The sequence below is a fragment of the Girardinichthys multiradiatus genome, chromosome 22 (assembly GCF_021462225.1).
Source record: "Girardinichthys multiradiatus isolate DD_20200921_A chromosome 22, DD_fGirMul_XY1, whole genome shotgun sequence".
In the NCBI taxonomy this organism is placed as follows: domain Eukaryota; kingdom Metazoa; phylum Chordata; class Actinopteri; order Cyprinodontiformes; family Goodeidae; genus Girardinichthys; species Girardinichthys multiradiatus.
In genome coordinates this window covers 19,997,855-20,013,116 of record NC_061814.1, presented here as the reverse complement: position 1 = coordinate 20,013,116, position 15,262 = coordinate 19,997,855, and the positions used below count along the sequence as shown (strand labels likewise).

The 15,262-nt window shown below is 37.1% G+C and overlaps 1 protein-coding gene across 17 annotated transcripts in view; it reads left to right on the top strand.

The window, feature by feature from the left end:
- The window catches only part of LOC124858871 (C-terminal-binding protein 2-like), an 87,503-nt gene that overhangs the window by 52,702 nt on the left and 19,539 nt on the right, over window positions 1-15,262 (top strand). For 3 of the 17 annotated variants that reach the window (XM_047351165.1, XM_047351158.1, XM_047351162.1), the window contains one exon: window positions 12,523-12,612. The exons of 3 other annotated variants lie outside the window; for them this stretch is intronic. In XM_047351165.1, coding sequence (XP_047207121.1) covers window positions 12,523-12,612 — 90 coding nt within the window. Of the gene's footprint in view, window positions 1-1,177; window positions 2,021-11,618; window positions 11,786-12,522; window positions 12,613-15,262 lie in introns of those variants that run through there. 11 more of the 17 variants (XM_047351167.1, XM_047351160.1, XM_047351169.1 and 8 more) reach the window with 10 other exon arrangements.

Here is a 15,262-nt window from a genome sequence, read left to right as displayed (position 1 = left end):
TGAAATTAGACCAGTTATTAAGAATTGCATGTCCAAATCTCTTTATTGGCACATATATGTATACACACAAAGTGTGGAAAAGATGTATTTGATACACTGCTGAATTTGCAGGTTTTTCCACTTACATAGCATGTAGAAGTCTGTAATTTTGTATCATAGGTACTCTTCAAATGTGAGTGATAGAATCTAAAACAAAAACCCAGAAAGTCACATTTTGTGATTTTTAAGTCATTAATTAGCATTTTATTGCATGACTTATGTATTTGGTCACCTGACAACCAGTAAGTATCCCGGCTGTCACAGGCCTGTTAGTTCTCTTTAAGAAGCCCTCCTGTTCTCCACTCATCACCTTTATTAAATGCACCTGTTTAAACTCGTTATCTGTATAAAAGACACCTGTCCACACACTCAATCAGACAAACTCCAACCTCTCCACAATGGCCAAGACCAGAGAGCTGTGTAAGGACATCAGGGATAAAATAGTAGACTTGCACAAGGCTGGGATGGGATACAGGAATATAGCCAAGCAGTTTGGAGAGAAGGCAACAACTGTTGGTGCAATTATAAGAAAATGGAAGAAGTTCAAGATGACGGTCAATCTCCCTCAGTCTGGGGCTCCATGCAAGATCTTACCTCATATATATGCTGTGTGTGTACATAGATATATAGATCCCTGTTGAATTTGAGAACAAACTGGTTTAGGCTTCTTTCAGCCAACTGAGTGACTGTGTGCAGCATCAGGTGGGGGAGGGGAAAATCTGATTGCTTTCTCTGGAAGCTCATTATAAGGACAGTAAACCTTTTTAGTGTAACATTTTAAAACCAAGGTGTCTCCAAATAATATGGTTTTAATTTTCATTCTGATACCCGTCAATGTTTTACTGCCATAAAACATCACAGGGACGTTTGTTGTTGTTCAGAAAGTGAAATGTTTTTGTCAAACCGCAATGCTCACCCTTTTTGTAGCACATGTTTATTTTAAAATGTAATGGAAGCGAGACCTTTCTAAAAGGCATAGCAAAACCAGTTGTGCCTGTTTTTACGCAGCAAAGAGTGAGGTGGAATAAAAAAGGAAATGCAGCGTCAGAAATTGGTGGAGAGTTTGAGGGTGTGAGGTGGACGAAGGGGGAGAAAGGGCAGGCAGTCTTAAAGCCCACATCACAAATAATAAAACATAGAGGCAGGGAAGGAGCAAGGGAGTGGAGGGAAAAAGGAAAGTATGTAATGTGAAAAGGGAAAGTCAGAGAGAATAGAAGAGAAACATGTGCCAGGAGCGCTACACCTCTTGCTCCATTTTTTCTTTTCTTTCACATCGCTGTGGTACCAGATTGTTTTTTTGCTATCGCTTTTCCTTTTTTCTCTTTTTACACCCCCCCACCTCTTCCTCTCTCTCCCTGTGTCTCGCTGTGACTTCCAACAAAAGGCTGACGGAGCGAGCCTGATGTCTGAATGAATACCCCGGACCTGCTGTAAAGGCAGGGAAAAAGGAGAGACGGAGCTGACGAAGAGGAGGCTGAGGGGAAACAGATACAAGTGATCCAGCAGAAAAGGGAAAAAGACAGCGCAGATAAGTGCCGATTGCCGGCTGGAGGCAAAATAAACGAGATCCTTTAATTTTCCTCCTTCTCTCTGGAGATTAAAAGAGTTTAAGGATCCATTTTGATCACGAGCAAAGAGCGGGGAGAGTGGCCATCGCCTCTCTTCTCTGTCCCTCCCCCTCACCCGCTGCCCTCCTGTGCCACCATCCATTTTTCTTTCTCTCAAGAGTACCAGTCATCCGAGAAATGGAACTTCTTGGGAGGAGGTGACGAAGGAGGACAGATTTGGAAACAAGCAGCGGGAGACCAAGACAAGCAAAGGAGGACAGAAGAAGGCAAAGGAGGCAAAGTGGAGTCTAACCCCAGGACATACTGTGTTAGAACACACCAACGCCCAAATCTGCTTTCTGTCCTTCACCTCTACATTTCCTTCTGCCATGTGCATTACCTGATTTGAAGAATGTGGCGACAGCATTTCCCAGGCAAGAAGCATGGTTCAGATCCTATGCTTGTGTGTGTGTGTGTGTGTGTATGTGTGTGTGTGTGTGTGTGTGTGTGTGTGTGTGTGTGTGTGTGTGCACGTGTGTTGCTGCACCCATCAGGGATAATTTTGGTCTGCGTTGTCTGTAGGGAGTCGGAAGTTGGCTTCAAAATGCGAGGGCCTCTTATACTTTATAAATTCTGTGTGTCATAGAATCAGTGTGTATGTGAGATCAAGAATTTTGCAGAGCTTTGCATAGCAGTGCAATGAGAGTAAGATTTCGGTCAGAGGTCACATATGATTGGGCGGATGAGAGGCTATCCTCTGTAGTTAATTTTATGTTTGCAATTTTTTTCATAACATTTTTCAAGGCGTGGGGTGATTTTTGAAATAAAAAACAATGTAATAAATAGATTCTGTCACAGAAATCACATTTTAGAACAGAAAATATAGATTCCGGACATTTCTTCCGTCTCTTCCGGTGTCGAAGAAAAAGCAGACCTTTTAATTGCAGGTAACACAAAGTCTAAAGCAGTGATTCCGAACCTGGGGTCTTGTCCCCCTTAGGGACAATGCAAGGCTTCAAAGCCAAAGGGATTAGTATATTTTGCACATTTACAGAATAATAATGCTAAATAATGAATAAATGTCTGGATAATTTTTTTATAGGATTAAGCTGTTCTACTGAAGGAGCTGAACTAAAGCAGGAACAATTGTTGAGCAAAAAATTAGCTGAAATAATAGAAGTGCAAATATTTTGGAACAAAATGAGCTAAAGGCAGAAAATTAAGTTTTAACCAGAACTGGAAGAGTTCAAGCTTAAATGTTCTTTAAAAAATAAGTTTAACATTTATATAAAATCCAGTTTTAAATCCCACTGTAAATCCCTTATAAAGCTAATTTGTTTATCTGCCAACACTGGATAATTTTGCTAAATTGAGTTAATATGCTGATATTACATTATATATTGTGCTAAGAACAGCTGTTATGCTAATATTGACATATAGCTAATATGGTAAAGTTTGCATATTAGTAAATATATAAATATAAACTGGGATTTTTTTAAATAATAAAAGATATTGAAAAATATAAAGAATCACTAACACAAATCTGTAATGTTTTGCTTCAAACTGGTTCGATTCCCAATAAAATGAAAATAGCTAAGGTAATACCCCTGTATAAAAATGGACATAAGCACCAATTTACCAACTACAGACCTGTTTGCTGCCACATTTTTTAAAGATACTTGAAAAATTCTTTAATAATAGGTTAGAATATTTTTTAGAAAAACTTAACTTAATTTAATAAGGTTTCAGATTAAAATGGTTAAGAATACTGGCCATACTAGATGCTATTGTTGGAAATAACTATTATTAACCATGAAAAGCCTTTGATACAATAAATCATGATTTACTAATAAAAAAAATAAAAAAACTTGGAGCTGTATGGTATTCTCATCTGGGTTGAAAGTTGTTTGACAAACAGAGATATTGAGAGATGTGTGTTCAGAATATTTGGACATAACTTGTGGGGTTGCACAGGGGTTGGTTCTTGGTCCCAAATTCTTCATGTTGTATGTAAAACACTTATGCAAATTCCAAAATTAATGAAAATTATATCATTTGCCAGAGGTGATATGGGTAAACTGCTAAATTATGTGACTGAAGAAATAAATAAAAAAAATAAAAATGTATTGTACATCAAATATGGAACTCAGTCTGAAGGTAAATGGGGTAAATGTTGAAAGAGTGTGAAAATATATTTCTTGGTGTCATTACTCATAAAACTAAACTGGAATCCTTATGTTAGACATTTTCAAAATAAACTGTGAAGTACTAAGCAAAGCTAAACATGTTCTATATCACAGAGCACTCCACGTTCTTTTAGTGGAGCGTACCTTAGTTTTACCCTACTTAACTTTAGTTTTTGTGCCAAAATTTGGGGTAACAATTACAAAACAATTCTACAACCAGTAAGCAAATTGCAAAAAAGAGCATTAAGAATAATTAACAAAGTTTGACATCTGTATCATACTAACCTATCATTGATAAAATTTACTTTGTTTAAATTCACTGACATTGGTAATCTACAAACAGCCCTTATTTAAAGCCAACAATAACAACCTGCCACATCACATTCAAAGAACGTTTAAGAAAGGAGAAGGAGTTTACAAATTAAGGGGTAAATGTTAGTTTCAAACCTGTAAAATCAGAACCACTGAAAAGACTGTATTTCAGTGTTTGAGATGAAACTCTGGAACAGTCTGAATGTGGAGCTACAGTAATGTGAAAATAATAAACTGTTCAAAAAAGGTACAAGAGAATGGTTGTAAATCATTTTAAGTTTAGCTGAAAGTAAGAGAAAGTATAGTTCTTTTAAAGTGCACAAGTTGTTTGAAAGTTTCCCCATTTACTTCTCTTGCATGATGTTGTTTACAAAAAGTTAATCCTTTTAAACAATATAAAAGTTATAAATAGCATAAGTAATAGCCGCGATGTCCTGAAAGAGCTCCATGTTTTGACAGTTGAATTGTTGTTTAAATAACCCAAAGATTGATGGAGGATAAAGGCCCAAATTTATACTCGGATAAATTTATATATTAGGAGGACTTGAGTGGTGTGCATGCATTATAGCATTCACTCATTAAATATAACTACATTGTAATACCTGTTTTAAGTGTATTTCTGAATAAAACCTCATTCATTGCAGATCTGAATCACTATTTACCCTGAAGCCAGGAGGCATATGCAGTGTCCTGAATCAAACATTATGTATAAACTGCACATCAGAGAATTCAGCACAATAAAAAAAGCTGATACATCATCATATTTGATCCCTAGACCTCTGATGAAAGATCAAGTTTTCTGTTACCTTTTTTAAAAATAAAATATCTGGAGTATTTTACAAATAAATGAAATAAATTATTGAGGTTTTCTTATTAAATGAATGAATGAATGCACACATAGGGATACAAATAAACCACTGCACATATATGTACTTACACAAATGAACACACATGTTCGATGGCATGACAGCAGGGATGTGCTCCTGGGGAAAAAAAATGTAACCACTGGTCTGAAGTTAGGTCGCTATAAATAATGCAGAACATTTTCTCTGAGTCAAAGTAAAACCTGTTAGATAAAACCAGATATGTAGAGCTGGGTGTATTTTTGTCCCTTTGTGGCTGTATCAGATCTATAATCTCTTGGTCATAATTGTTTCTGTGAGTGCATGTGAAGTAATAATAATGTTGACCGTCTGCTGTTCATCAGCACCGACAGCTGCCTTTGTCCTAAACCCTGGCCTTACTCCTTTTAAAGATAATGCATGCCCGTCTTTCTTCCTCAGTTAGCACTGACACCATCTGTGATATCTTTGCGTCAGCATATGTTTTCCCCCCTTCCTTCCTTTTACTCTCTTCCACTTTTACATGTGATCCCACCCTGCCCTTCTCTCCCTTTCCCTTTCTCACCCCTCCAGTGGAGCATTTGGATGGTGATAATTTTAAAAGGGGGTGGGTAGGCAGAGGGGAAGGACAAACAGTGTCTTTGTGTGTCCACATAAGTGGAACAAGAGACAGGCTGCGGTTGGCGGCAGTGTAGCTGGGCGCTGAAAGAGTCCGCCTGAGGGCCAGCGACGGCAACTCTGCCAAAGAAAAGATTACACCTCCCCTCTTTTTCTACTACCTTGGGGATTGTAAACACACACAAGAATGCAGGGCCCTGATTTTTATTAACGTGCATGGACAGTTAAAGAGTGTAACCATGCTGTTTTTGCCACTATAGTGTGAAAATGGACAGACCTGAGGAGCATGAATAAGGAGATAGGTGAAGTAGAAGGCTATAATGAGAGAGTGATATGGCCTTGTTATCTCACAAGCTCTGTGATTTAGGGCCCTTATTTAACTTAAATTACCTGTACATGTTGTATTGTAATTAAGAGTGCTATTTACTTATTTAATAATACAATTTATTTATTATAAATTGTAACCTTTCCAGAATGATTTTCAAGCAATATACAGCAGATTCCTGTACAACTACAAAGGAAACTAAATGCTGTTTAGATGGATTCGACAACAGCTTTGAGTTAATATTGTCAAGCTTGAAGCAGTAGGATGGCGAGTATAAGGCAAGGGAAACATCAATAACAGATCTCCACGGACACAGATGTGTTCGCTCCCAAATTGAACATTGTTTAATGACACCAGGGAGAACTAAAATAAGTTAATGTCCATCATTTAAAAAATAACGTGGTTAAGTTCAGTTTCCAAGAAAATTGTGATGTCACTCAAGAACTTGTTCATTGGAACGAGTTTCTGCTGGTTGTTGCAATATTCTCACATTGTTTACAGATCATTGTTATCTTGTCCTTCAATCTGTCAGTTTTTTTTTCCTCTGAGTACCCAAAATGCTCCCACATGGACAGTTATTGTGATGGGGACTTCCTCAGTGGTTTTGTAATGGAGTGATGATGGCTAGCCCGACAAGCAGTCTTCATTAGTTGACTCTTGTTACAACAGGGGAACTCAAAAATTACTTCCTTTTTTTACTTCAAAATAAGAGCCTCAAAAAAGGTACAATCTGCCAGGTTTAAGGCTCTCACCTTCAGATTTAGACTTATTGGTCTACGCTTTATAAGACAAAGTCACTTGCTGACATCAGCTGTAGCTTAGAACTTCGCAAACAAAACTTTAGTTTGATAAGAAATATTGCTTTTTTGCGGCACTAGTGGCCTATATGTTTCTCCGTTTTTTTGACAGTAAGCTGACAGGAAAGGGGGAAGCCATGCAGCATAGGTCGCCTGGGCCAGGGGTCGAACCCACAACAAGCTGCATCAAGGACTGAAACCCCTGAATATAGGTTGCGTATTTCACCCCTGCGTCACCACCGCGCCCTGTAACGCAGCAATTAAAACCTTCTAACTGTATTTTCTCACTGATCCGTGTCCTCATCGATGAGTATGCGAAACCTGGCAAAAGTCAGGGGTGAGTTTTGTTTTTGTTTGGACTAACAATGGTCCTGGCACTTCTGCTCCTCAGAGCTTGCACTGTATTTGAGTTCAGAAGTTGGGTGGCCTACAGAGACAGGGTCTGACATAATTACGATCAAGCTTGTGCTTTTCTTCCTGCTACACTTGCCACAAAGAAAACCCACTGGGGGGTCAGTACTTCCCACCCTCATTTCACTCATCTCTGAGGCCCCCCAGCTTTGGAGTTACTAGGTAACCAGAACCAGCTGTTCGTCTGAAGCCCACCAAGACCATTTTTGTCCGGCATCACTTGCCAAGTCTTTTTTTTTTTCAAGATTACTGTGAACTCAGTCTCTGCTGGGTCCCTGACATCATCGTGCCATGGAAAATAATCCTCACTTCCTTTTGTTTTTGCAGTTTTATTGTTCCACTAATACACCAACTGATGGCGTGTATCACACCAGACTGAGCAGTTCATATGGCTGTTAGGGACAGACATGGGAAAGAGATCCATGAGTTAGTGGGTGTTGAGTGTTTGACCAAAGCGGCGCCCTGTAATTTAAAAATGACGTAAAAGAGGGTCTGAGTGTCTGACTCCCTTGCAGGTGAAGAGAATAAACTGTTTCAAAAGGCTGTTAACAGATCGCAGACAGAAAGCACACAGTGAAAATATTCATAAAGTAATAATAGGAACAGTAAGTTGATACAATTCTGGGCCCAGAGTGGAACATTTACATTTCAAAGTGTTTGACAACCTCACAAAAACAAGCCACAAATAAATCTGAGGGGAGTGTTATAACCTCCAAATAAAATTGTCTTTGTAAACCAGTCACAGCGTGTCGAAGAACCGTGAAACCGCAAATCCAGGCCGCTCGATTTGTCAGAAATAGAGCCTGAGAGAAAAAAGATTACTGACGTAGTTTGATGTTTCTGAATGCCATTTTAAAGACTGTTTTCCAGTTGCTTAGAAAGAAACACGTTGGAATGAGTTTTTTTTTTCTTTTATCATTTTTCTTTCTGTTTAGGAAATGATCCTCTCACTCTGACTCAAATCTCTGACTCACAGTATCTGGCTACAGAGCTATCTGAGATAATGTTCCTACATCAACATGGCCAAATGAAAGAATTTGACATTAAATCGTGTTCACAAAAGAGTGACGTGTTTCCTGAGTTCTCCTTTTCCTTTTCTTTAAGTTAAAAAAATTGTATTTGCGCTGTCAGGATGCAAAAAGGCTTTTTACTTCAGAGCATCTGTAATCCATTTGTGGTTGAGCTCACTCTGTTGCCAGCTCTGCCAAAAGGTTTTCATACTTCCTGACAAATGGTGCAGTTTGTGATTAGTGTTGGCTAAGGATAATATCAACTTTAGTCCAGCAAAGCTTTTCTTGAGGGATATAAGGACACGTGACCTTCACTGGCTATCTGCTGTCACAATTAGATTTACTTACTTGGCCTGTTGGCTTATTTGTTGGTTTCTTTCTTTCTGAGAGACGAGGCTGGCTGTTGAGCTGTAATAAATACTTTAATTACAATAACAGGACATTGCCACAGCCATTTTACATTTTAATGCCAAAGACGAGCAGCCAAAATATTTTCCAGCCCAACATAAACCATCTTTAATTCTGTTGTTTTTGCTGCTCGCTTAAGTTTATATAACTGTTGAATAATGACTCTAGTGCTTTTTTCCCTGCTCGAGGGTGAGCTGGGTTTATGTTGGAGTTTATGTTTTGGCAGGGACAGTTCTGCTTCCTATAGGGTCTTGTTACCTTGGTCCTCATCCCATCAAACAGGAGAGAATTGGGTGGACATAAAGAATATTAAATCATTTATATTTATCTCTTCTTGGCTGTCTAGATACAAAATAGATTGAGGACAGAGTTAACTTGTACTTATGAAATGTAATTAATGTGTTTACATGCCTGCAATAATTAAGCTGCTGTCAAATTGTTTCCTACCTCACCACATATGTTGGTGTATCTTATTTATGTGGGTTCAGACTTGAGGAGATGATGCACATCTTTTTCTGTACCAGGTGACTGCCCGACCTTCATGAGCTAAAGCACAATGGTTTATTCAAATTCTATAAGTAGTCATAGAGATATTAGCTGAATGAATCAAATGTAAAAATTAAGGAAATTTTTTAACATGGCAGTATGATTATGCTAGAATTCCCATAACTGATTGTACAGTATCAGATACTCCCAAAGGTGGTGTGGAAAACTTGTTTACCTTTGATCACACCAGTTTACATATAGGTGTATTCATTCTAGTTTTGGTTTCTTACTAAAATAGCTTATTATAGGTCATGTGTTTTACATTTTTCTTTGTGTGTTATTTTATTTTAATTTGTAGTTTGTTGCCCTGTAAAAGGTGATATCTAAATAAACTTGCTTACTTAAAACTGTATTCACTACTGTCAGAAACAACAAATCTTTTCATACCATGTTTCCTCAAACCAACATCCTTCATGTTTTATTTTTCTGCTTGTGTTCTGACGAGTAATTTGTCTTTTATTCATTGTGTGTTTGGTGTCACCCTCTAAATGTTGGTCTTTTCATCACTGTCTTGACTCTTTAAACATTGCTCTATTATTTCCCTGTTGTAATTACTATGTACTTTTCAGAAGCACTGACTGACTAATAAAAGTTATTTTAAACAGTGCTTTTAGAACTGATGATTTTTAGCATCTCCAGTCGGTCACAGCAGATGAACGCTCAAATTGAGCCTTGGCTCTGCTGGGGGGGCACTCTCTGTGAAAAGGGAAAGGTAGATTGCATTGCATGCAGCTGAATGTAAATCTGTCTACATGACTGGGTTGGTATAATCTGACTTATATTTCTGGATATGAATTGGATCTATTTGTCTATTTGTAAATTGCCCGGATGTGTCATTTGTTATATAATGGTGCTATATAAATAAGCTGAATTTAATTGAATGTTACTGACCAGGGGCTCCTGATGTTTTTGCTGACAAGTTGTCTAAGAACATTGTTGGGCTTACAGATTAAATTTGTGTTTATGAATCTATAATTTATTATTTATTATTAAGTGAGTCTGCTGTCCAAAAATGTGGAAACATCCCTAAACAAACAGAGCTACTGTTTTGCAAATGATATTCAGAATTTTCATTTGAGATTGTTTATACATTTCCATCTCAAAATAAAAACTGTAGTTAATCCAATTTTTTTTTAAATGAGTAATGTCAGACAGGTGTTACATACGGCTTTACAAAATAAAATACAAAAGATAAGTGAAAATAAAATACATAACCAACAGCTGTATTATTATTAGGAATGCTGTGTTATACTGCATGGAAATAATCTGATATTAAAATTGTAATATAAATATAAATATATCAAAAAAGCACTCTAAAATTATGGATACATAGGCTTCATTACTTGCAGTGTGTGATCTGCTTGTAAATACAATAGAATGAACATGTAACACAACTTTCCTTGAAAGTTCCCCTCATCCTATGCAATAGGAGATATAAAAAACAAAATCATAGATGCCCTAAAGACAAATATGTCATCTGATCTGTCAGACATTTTATCTCCTTTTGAACATTTCCACTTGTAAGAAGAAAGAATTTCCAAAGCATACCTAAAAAGCATAAAACACGTTTTTTTTCAGTTTAGACAGAGGCCCAGCTGGATTGCTTTGGTCAGAAAAACCTAAGAACCAGTTATATAAGGCATTATTCACTGTTTTTCTCTGGAGGACGATCATTCAAGGACATGCAGATGAGGAGAGTGCTATCTATCGGAAACAAGATTACTATCAAAAGCCAGCATAGTAACTTGAGTTAAAGTCTAAGCAAGAAATTATTTTGTTCTGATGTAAAACCTTTTATCTACAATGAATTTATAAAGCCTTTCTAATATTACAGAGGCATTTCATGGTAGTGCTCTGTAAGCAGTTCTGTGTAATATCATTAAGGGTATGCCAAACTTTTCAACAAAAAATCAATGAAATAGCAACATATACAGTGCCAGGATACAAACCAGTATACAGTGCTTTGCAAACGTATTCATACTACTGCATTGTTTGTTTGTCTTCATTAACTTTATTCATTAATGTTCTCCAAAGAAAAAGAACTCTGAGATGTTCACAGAACAGCTGTATTTATATTGAGATTAAATTACACACAGGGGGACCATATTTACTGATTTGATGACTTCTGAAGGTAATTGGTTGTGCTGGAGATTTAGGGGTCCCAGAGGAAAAGGAACCAAATACAGGTTCATGACACACTTTTTATATTTTTATTAGTGAAAACTTTTGACAACCATGTATCATTTTCCTTCCACCTCAGAATTATTTTGTAAAGAGTCTGAGGTGTTGGGTTTTGATTTTGCTTTTTGTATGCATTTTGACTCTTTCTTTGCTGTTTATTATGTCCTTTCAGTCATGCTGAAGTTATTTTCTTATGCTCATTATTATTAGGTGTTTTCATTAGTTCATTCCTTTGTGTTTTAGTGTTCTTTATACATCTAGAGTTATTTTCCTGTTTCTGTGAGACACTTTACTGGATTTCTTTGTATTTCTGTTCATTTCCTTCCTGGTTAATTAGTCTCCCTCCTTCAGCTGCTCTGCCTTCCTCTCTGCCTCAGCTGCTACTCGTTTCCTCTGATTACCTCAGCTGGTTTGCCTGTCATTTCTCTACCTCTGCCTCAGTGTATATACTCACCAGTTCTTTGTTCCTCGTCGGACCGTTCCATCATACTGCCTTATGGTCAGTTACTCTGCTCACTTCTCCATCTGTGCTTCTTATCCTGTTACCCTCGTACCTGTTGTAGGTAGTTTTTTCTTTTAATTTTCATTATTAAATCCTTATATTCAGTTCCTGTCTGCACTTTGGTCCAGCTACATTTATTCTACCATGTGTTGGTCTGTCACATAAAATCCCTATAATATAAAGAGACGTTTGAGGTTGTAGTGTGACAAAATGTGAAAAAGTTTCTGGGGTATGGGAGATTTTGCAGTGCACTGTTATAGTTTTGTCTTTGACACCTGTAAACCTCAATACTTACCATGTTTTATATGTTTATTCTGAGTACACGTTTCACACAGGAGTGTGTGCTGATGTATTTTATATCAAGCTTTTATAAGAGATTGTAAATAAGACACTAACTGCCTTCAGTGTTTTTTCTTCGACTGACAACCAGAACTAATTCTCAGTTCTCTCTGTCTAGTACCTGTAAGCCTGTTCCAATTACTGGTCAGGTATCAGAGCCATTTAGCCCCATATTAACAACCTTGTTAAGTGTTAATTACCTGCAGGTTATTTGTGTCTTAAATTCAGTGCCACGTTCTGCCTTATTGGCAGTGAGCCTATTAGCCACCAGGAAATAATTAATCAACAGCTTCTTGACCCACTTCCTTCAATTAAAGGAGAGGTTTTTACCATCAAATTCTTTATTTTCACTCAGTTACACATTAAAAGCAGCTGATTGTGTCTTGTCACCTCAGGGTGTCTTTTTTTTTGTTGCAATGTTTCAATGTCTGAGAAGCTTTTCTTTTGTGCAACTGTCAGGAGATGGAGGTATTTTCCAGGGTGATAATGAACTCTGCAGGGGTGTGATGATGAGACACGGGAACAGCTCGGGAGCTACAGGTGTGTTCGGTGAGGCTGCAGTCTGCTCCTTACACCTGCCTCACTAATACAAACACACTTCAAACAGGCACATACACAAACATAAGAGTCCAACCAGCAATATTAGGCAACTGGTGACTATGACCTGCAGGCCCATTCCACACAACCTGCAAAGTTTTAAATTATTTATATATTACAGTCTATTGGATACAGAAAATACAAGCAGATTAGCTCAACTCATCAGAGCAACTGCTAACAGAACGTTTTGAGTGTTTGAAGGAGATGTGGCTGGTTAGATCAGTTGGTTGTGAAAAGTGCGGGTACCACTTTGGAGATGTACGTTTTCTTTTTAATCACATTTGTCTCTGGCCTTCATCTAATGCACATGTGTATTTAATTACAGGTTAAAATCATAAGCTGTACATGTGTGTACAGTTCATCTCAAAATTATTCATACCCTTGCCAGATTTCATTGAAAAAAAATGTGATTTAAACTAATTCGAAAATGATTTATACTATTTTCAATAATTAGTGGAAAATGTGTATTGTTGTTTCAGCAATCAAATAATTTTTTATAATTGCTTACCAGCTTTTTGCATTTTTCCGCTAGTATTTTGAAGATTTATTCTTGGTGATGAGCTCAAAGTCTTTGAGGTTGGAAGGCCGCCTTGCAACTCCTTATCTGTGGTTCATCCAACCATATAGGTCAAAATAAAGTTGCATTCAAACTTACCACAACCAAACCAGCAGCTTTACACCTAACGCAATTCTAAATCATCCAACTTTGTTTGGAAAATAAGAGAAATATTCCTACATGTTACAGAACATGGTTTCTACCTTATAGTTTAATATTCGGATGTGTACAACATGCCTGTGTGTCACTCTCATGTTCTCACACACACCTCACACTGCAGAAATCTTGACAATGATGCTGCTACTCTGCTGTGCTCTACCAGACCATACTTGGTTCTGGTTGTAATATAATCCCCTCTGTATCTATTGGCTGGTCCTACAAAACTTTTCCAAATTTCCAAACACATTTCCAGATTGGTTAATTAAATTACAAAGAGCACATTTAGTTATATAGAGCTTTGCATAAAAGCCATTTTACTTAGAACAGACACAGAGTGAACTTTACAGATGAATATTATTACATTAGCCCTGACATTTAAAATCCAAAGCCACAGAATATCTGTGGGACATCCCGAAGAGGTGAGAGTAAAAAACTGGCACTGTGGCTATGCAAGCATGCTTTTTATTAAGAAAGTTTCTATATTTTTACTTTATTGCTTTTTGATTATTATGCAGCTTCAGAATGGGGGTGAGGTGTTAGAACTAAACGACATAAATGCTCTTCTGATATATACAACTTTTTCTCCAACATAGTTGCAGGATTTAGAAGAGTGTAAAGTGTAAAACTTGTGAAAAACTATGACGTTTTGAATGTAGCTCCATCTAAATCTTTATGGCTGGATGAGCCACTACGTAAAAGCCACAACATTCCATTTTTTTTCTAAATCGAGGTAGAAATAGCTGCACATCATCATAATGCAAACTGTATATGTCTATTCATTGATTCAGTCTCTAGCACAATTCATTAGAATTTAAATATTTAATGTAATCTACAATTAACCCACATTTTGCTAACATTTTTCCTACTTTACAATCGCACACGTTTGAGATCATCCTTTCATTACAAGATCTCCACGTGTTTATCATGCCTTGTGATCAACTGAAAGAACCCGTCACAGACTGGGTGGTTGAAGTCAACCCACCAATGATACGCCCCTCATCAGTCTTGGAACGTAGTCGTAAACTATAACCACTATGTATCGTAAGTGGTTACACAGAATGAGTGTGATGTAGTACTAAGCAAATGCAGCAGTTTGAGCAGCATGAATGTGTGGTTGTGCAGAGATGTGAGACATCGTATCCTCGTCCAGCGTCCAGCTGATCTGAGTGATATGTTGGTCATTAGAATTTGATCCAGATAATGTATATATATTCATATGTTTTTAAGCACATACATCTGACTAAGTTTTCCAGTAATAGTATGTATTTTACCAATTTTTTATATTCATTTAAAGATTTATGTTTACAATGTTGAAATCGTAACCTCTAAAGCCCCAAACCCCGGTACTAGGGGAAATAGTTAACTTTTTTTTCTACTTTCATTATTGTAAGTTCCTGTGGTGTCTACAAAACCATTACAATCATGGCTAAAAGTGGATATAAACTATTTCTACGAACACCAAACACAGTTAAAACTACAAGCAAAACTACAATTTGAATCAGAGAGTTAACAAACTCCGCAAAATGGAGTCACTTAAAATTCTGGTCTTAGCTGTTCACAACACGGCTTCTACACACACAACCAGCATGTCTGCTAAAGGCAGAGATCTCTCAGATTCGAAAAATAATAAGTATTGTCACAGTCCACCCAGGATTTACTCAACCAGCAGCAAAAGAAGACCAGAATTATCACTTGCATTTGAAAAGTACAATTATTAACATAATAATTATTTAAATAGAGTTTTTAATATCTGGGAAAAATCTAAGTAGATTCGGGCGTGTTATTTCGAGCACAAACCTCACAAAAACCCCTTGAGGTTTTGACCATCTATATGCTAGTATGAAGACTAAACCTTGTTTTTGCACATTTTTCAACATTATTGCCTCC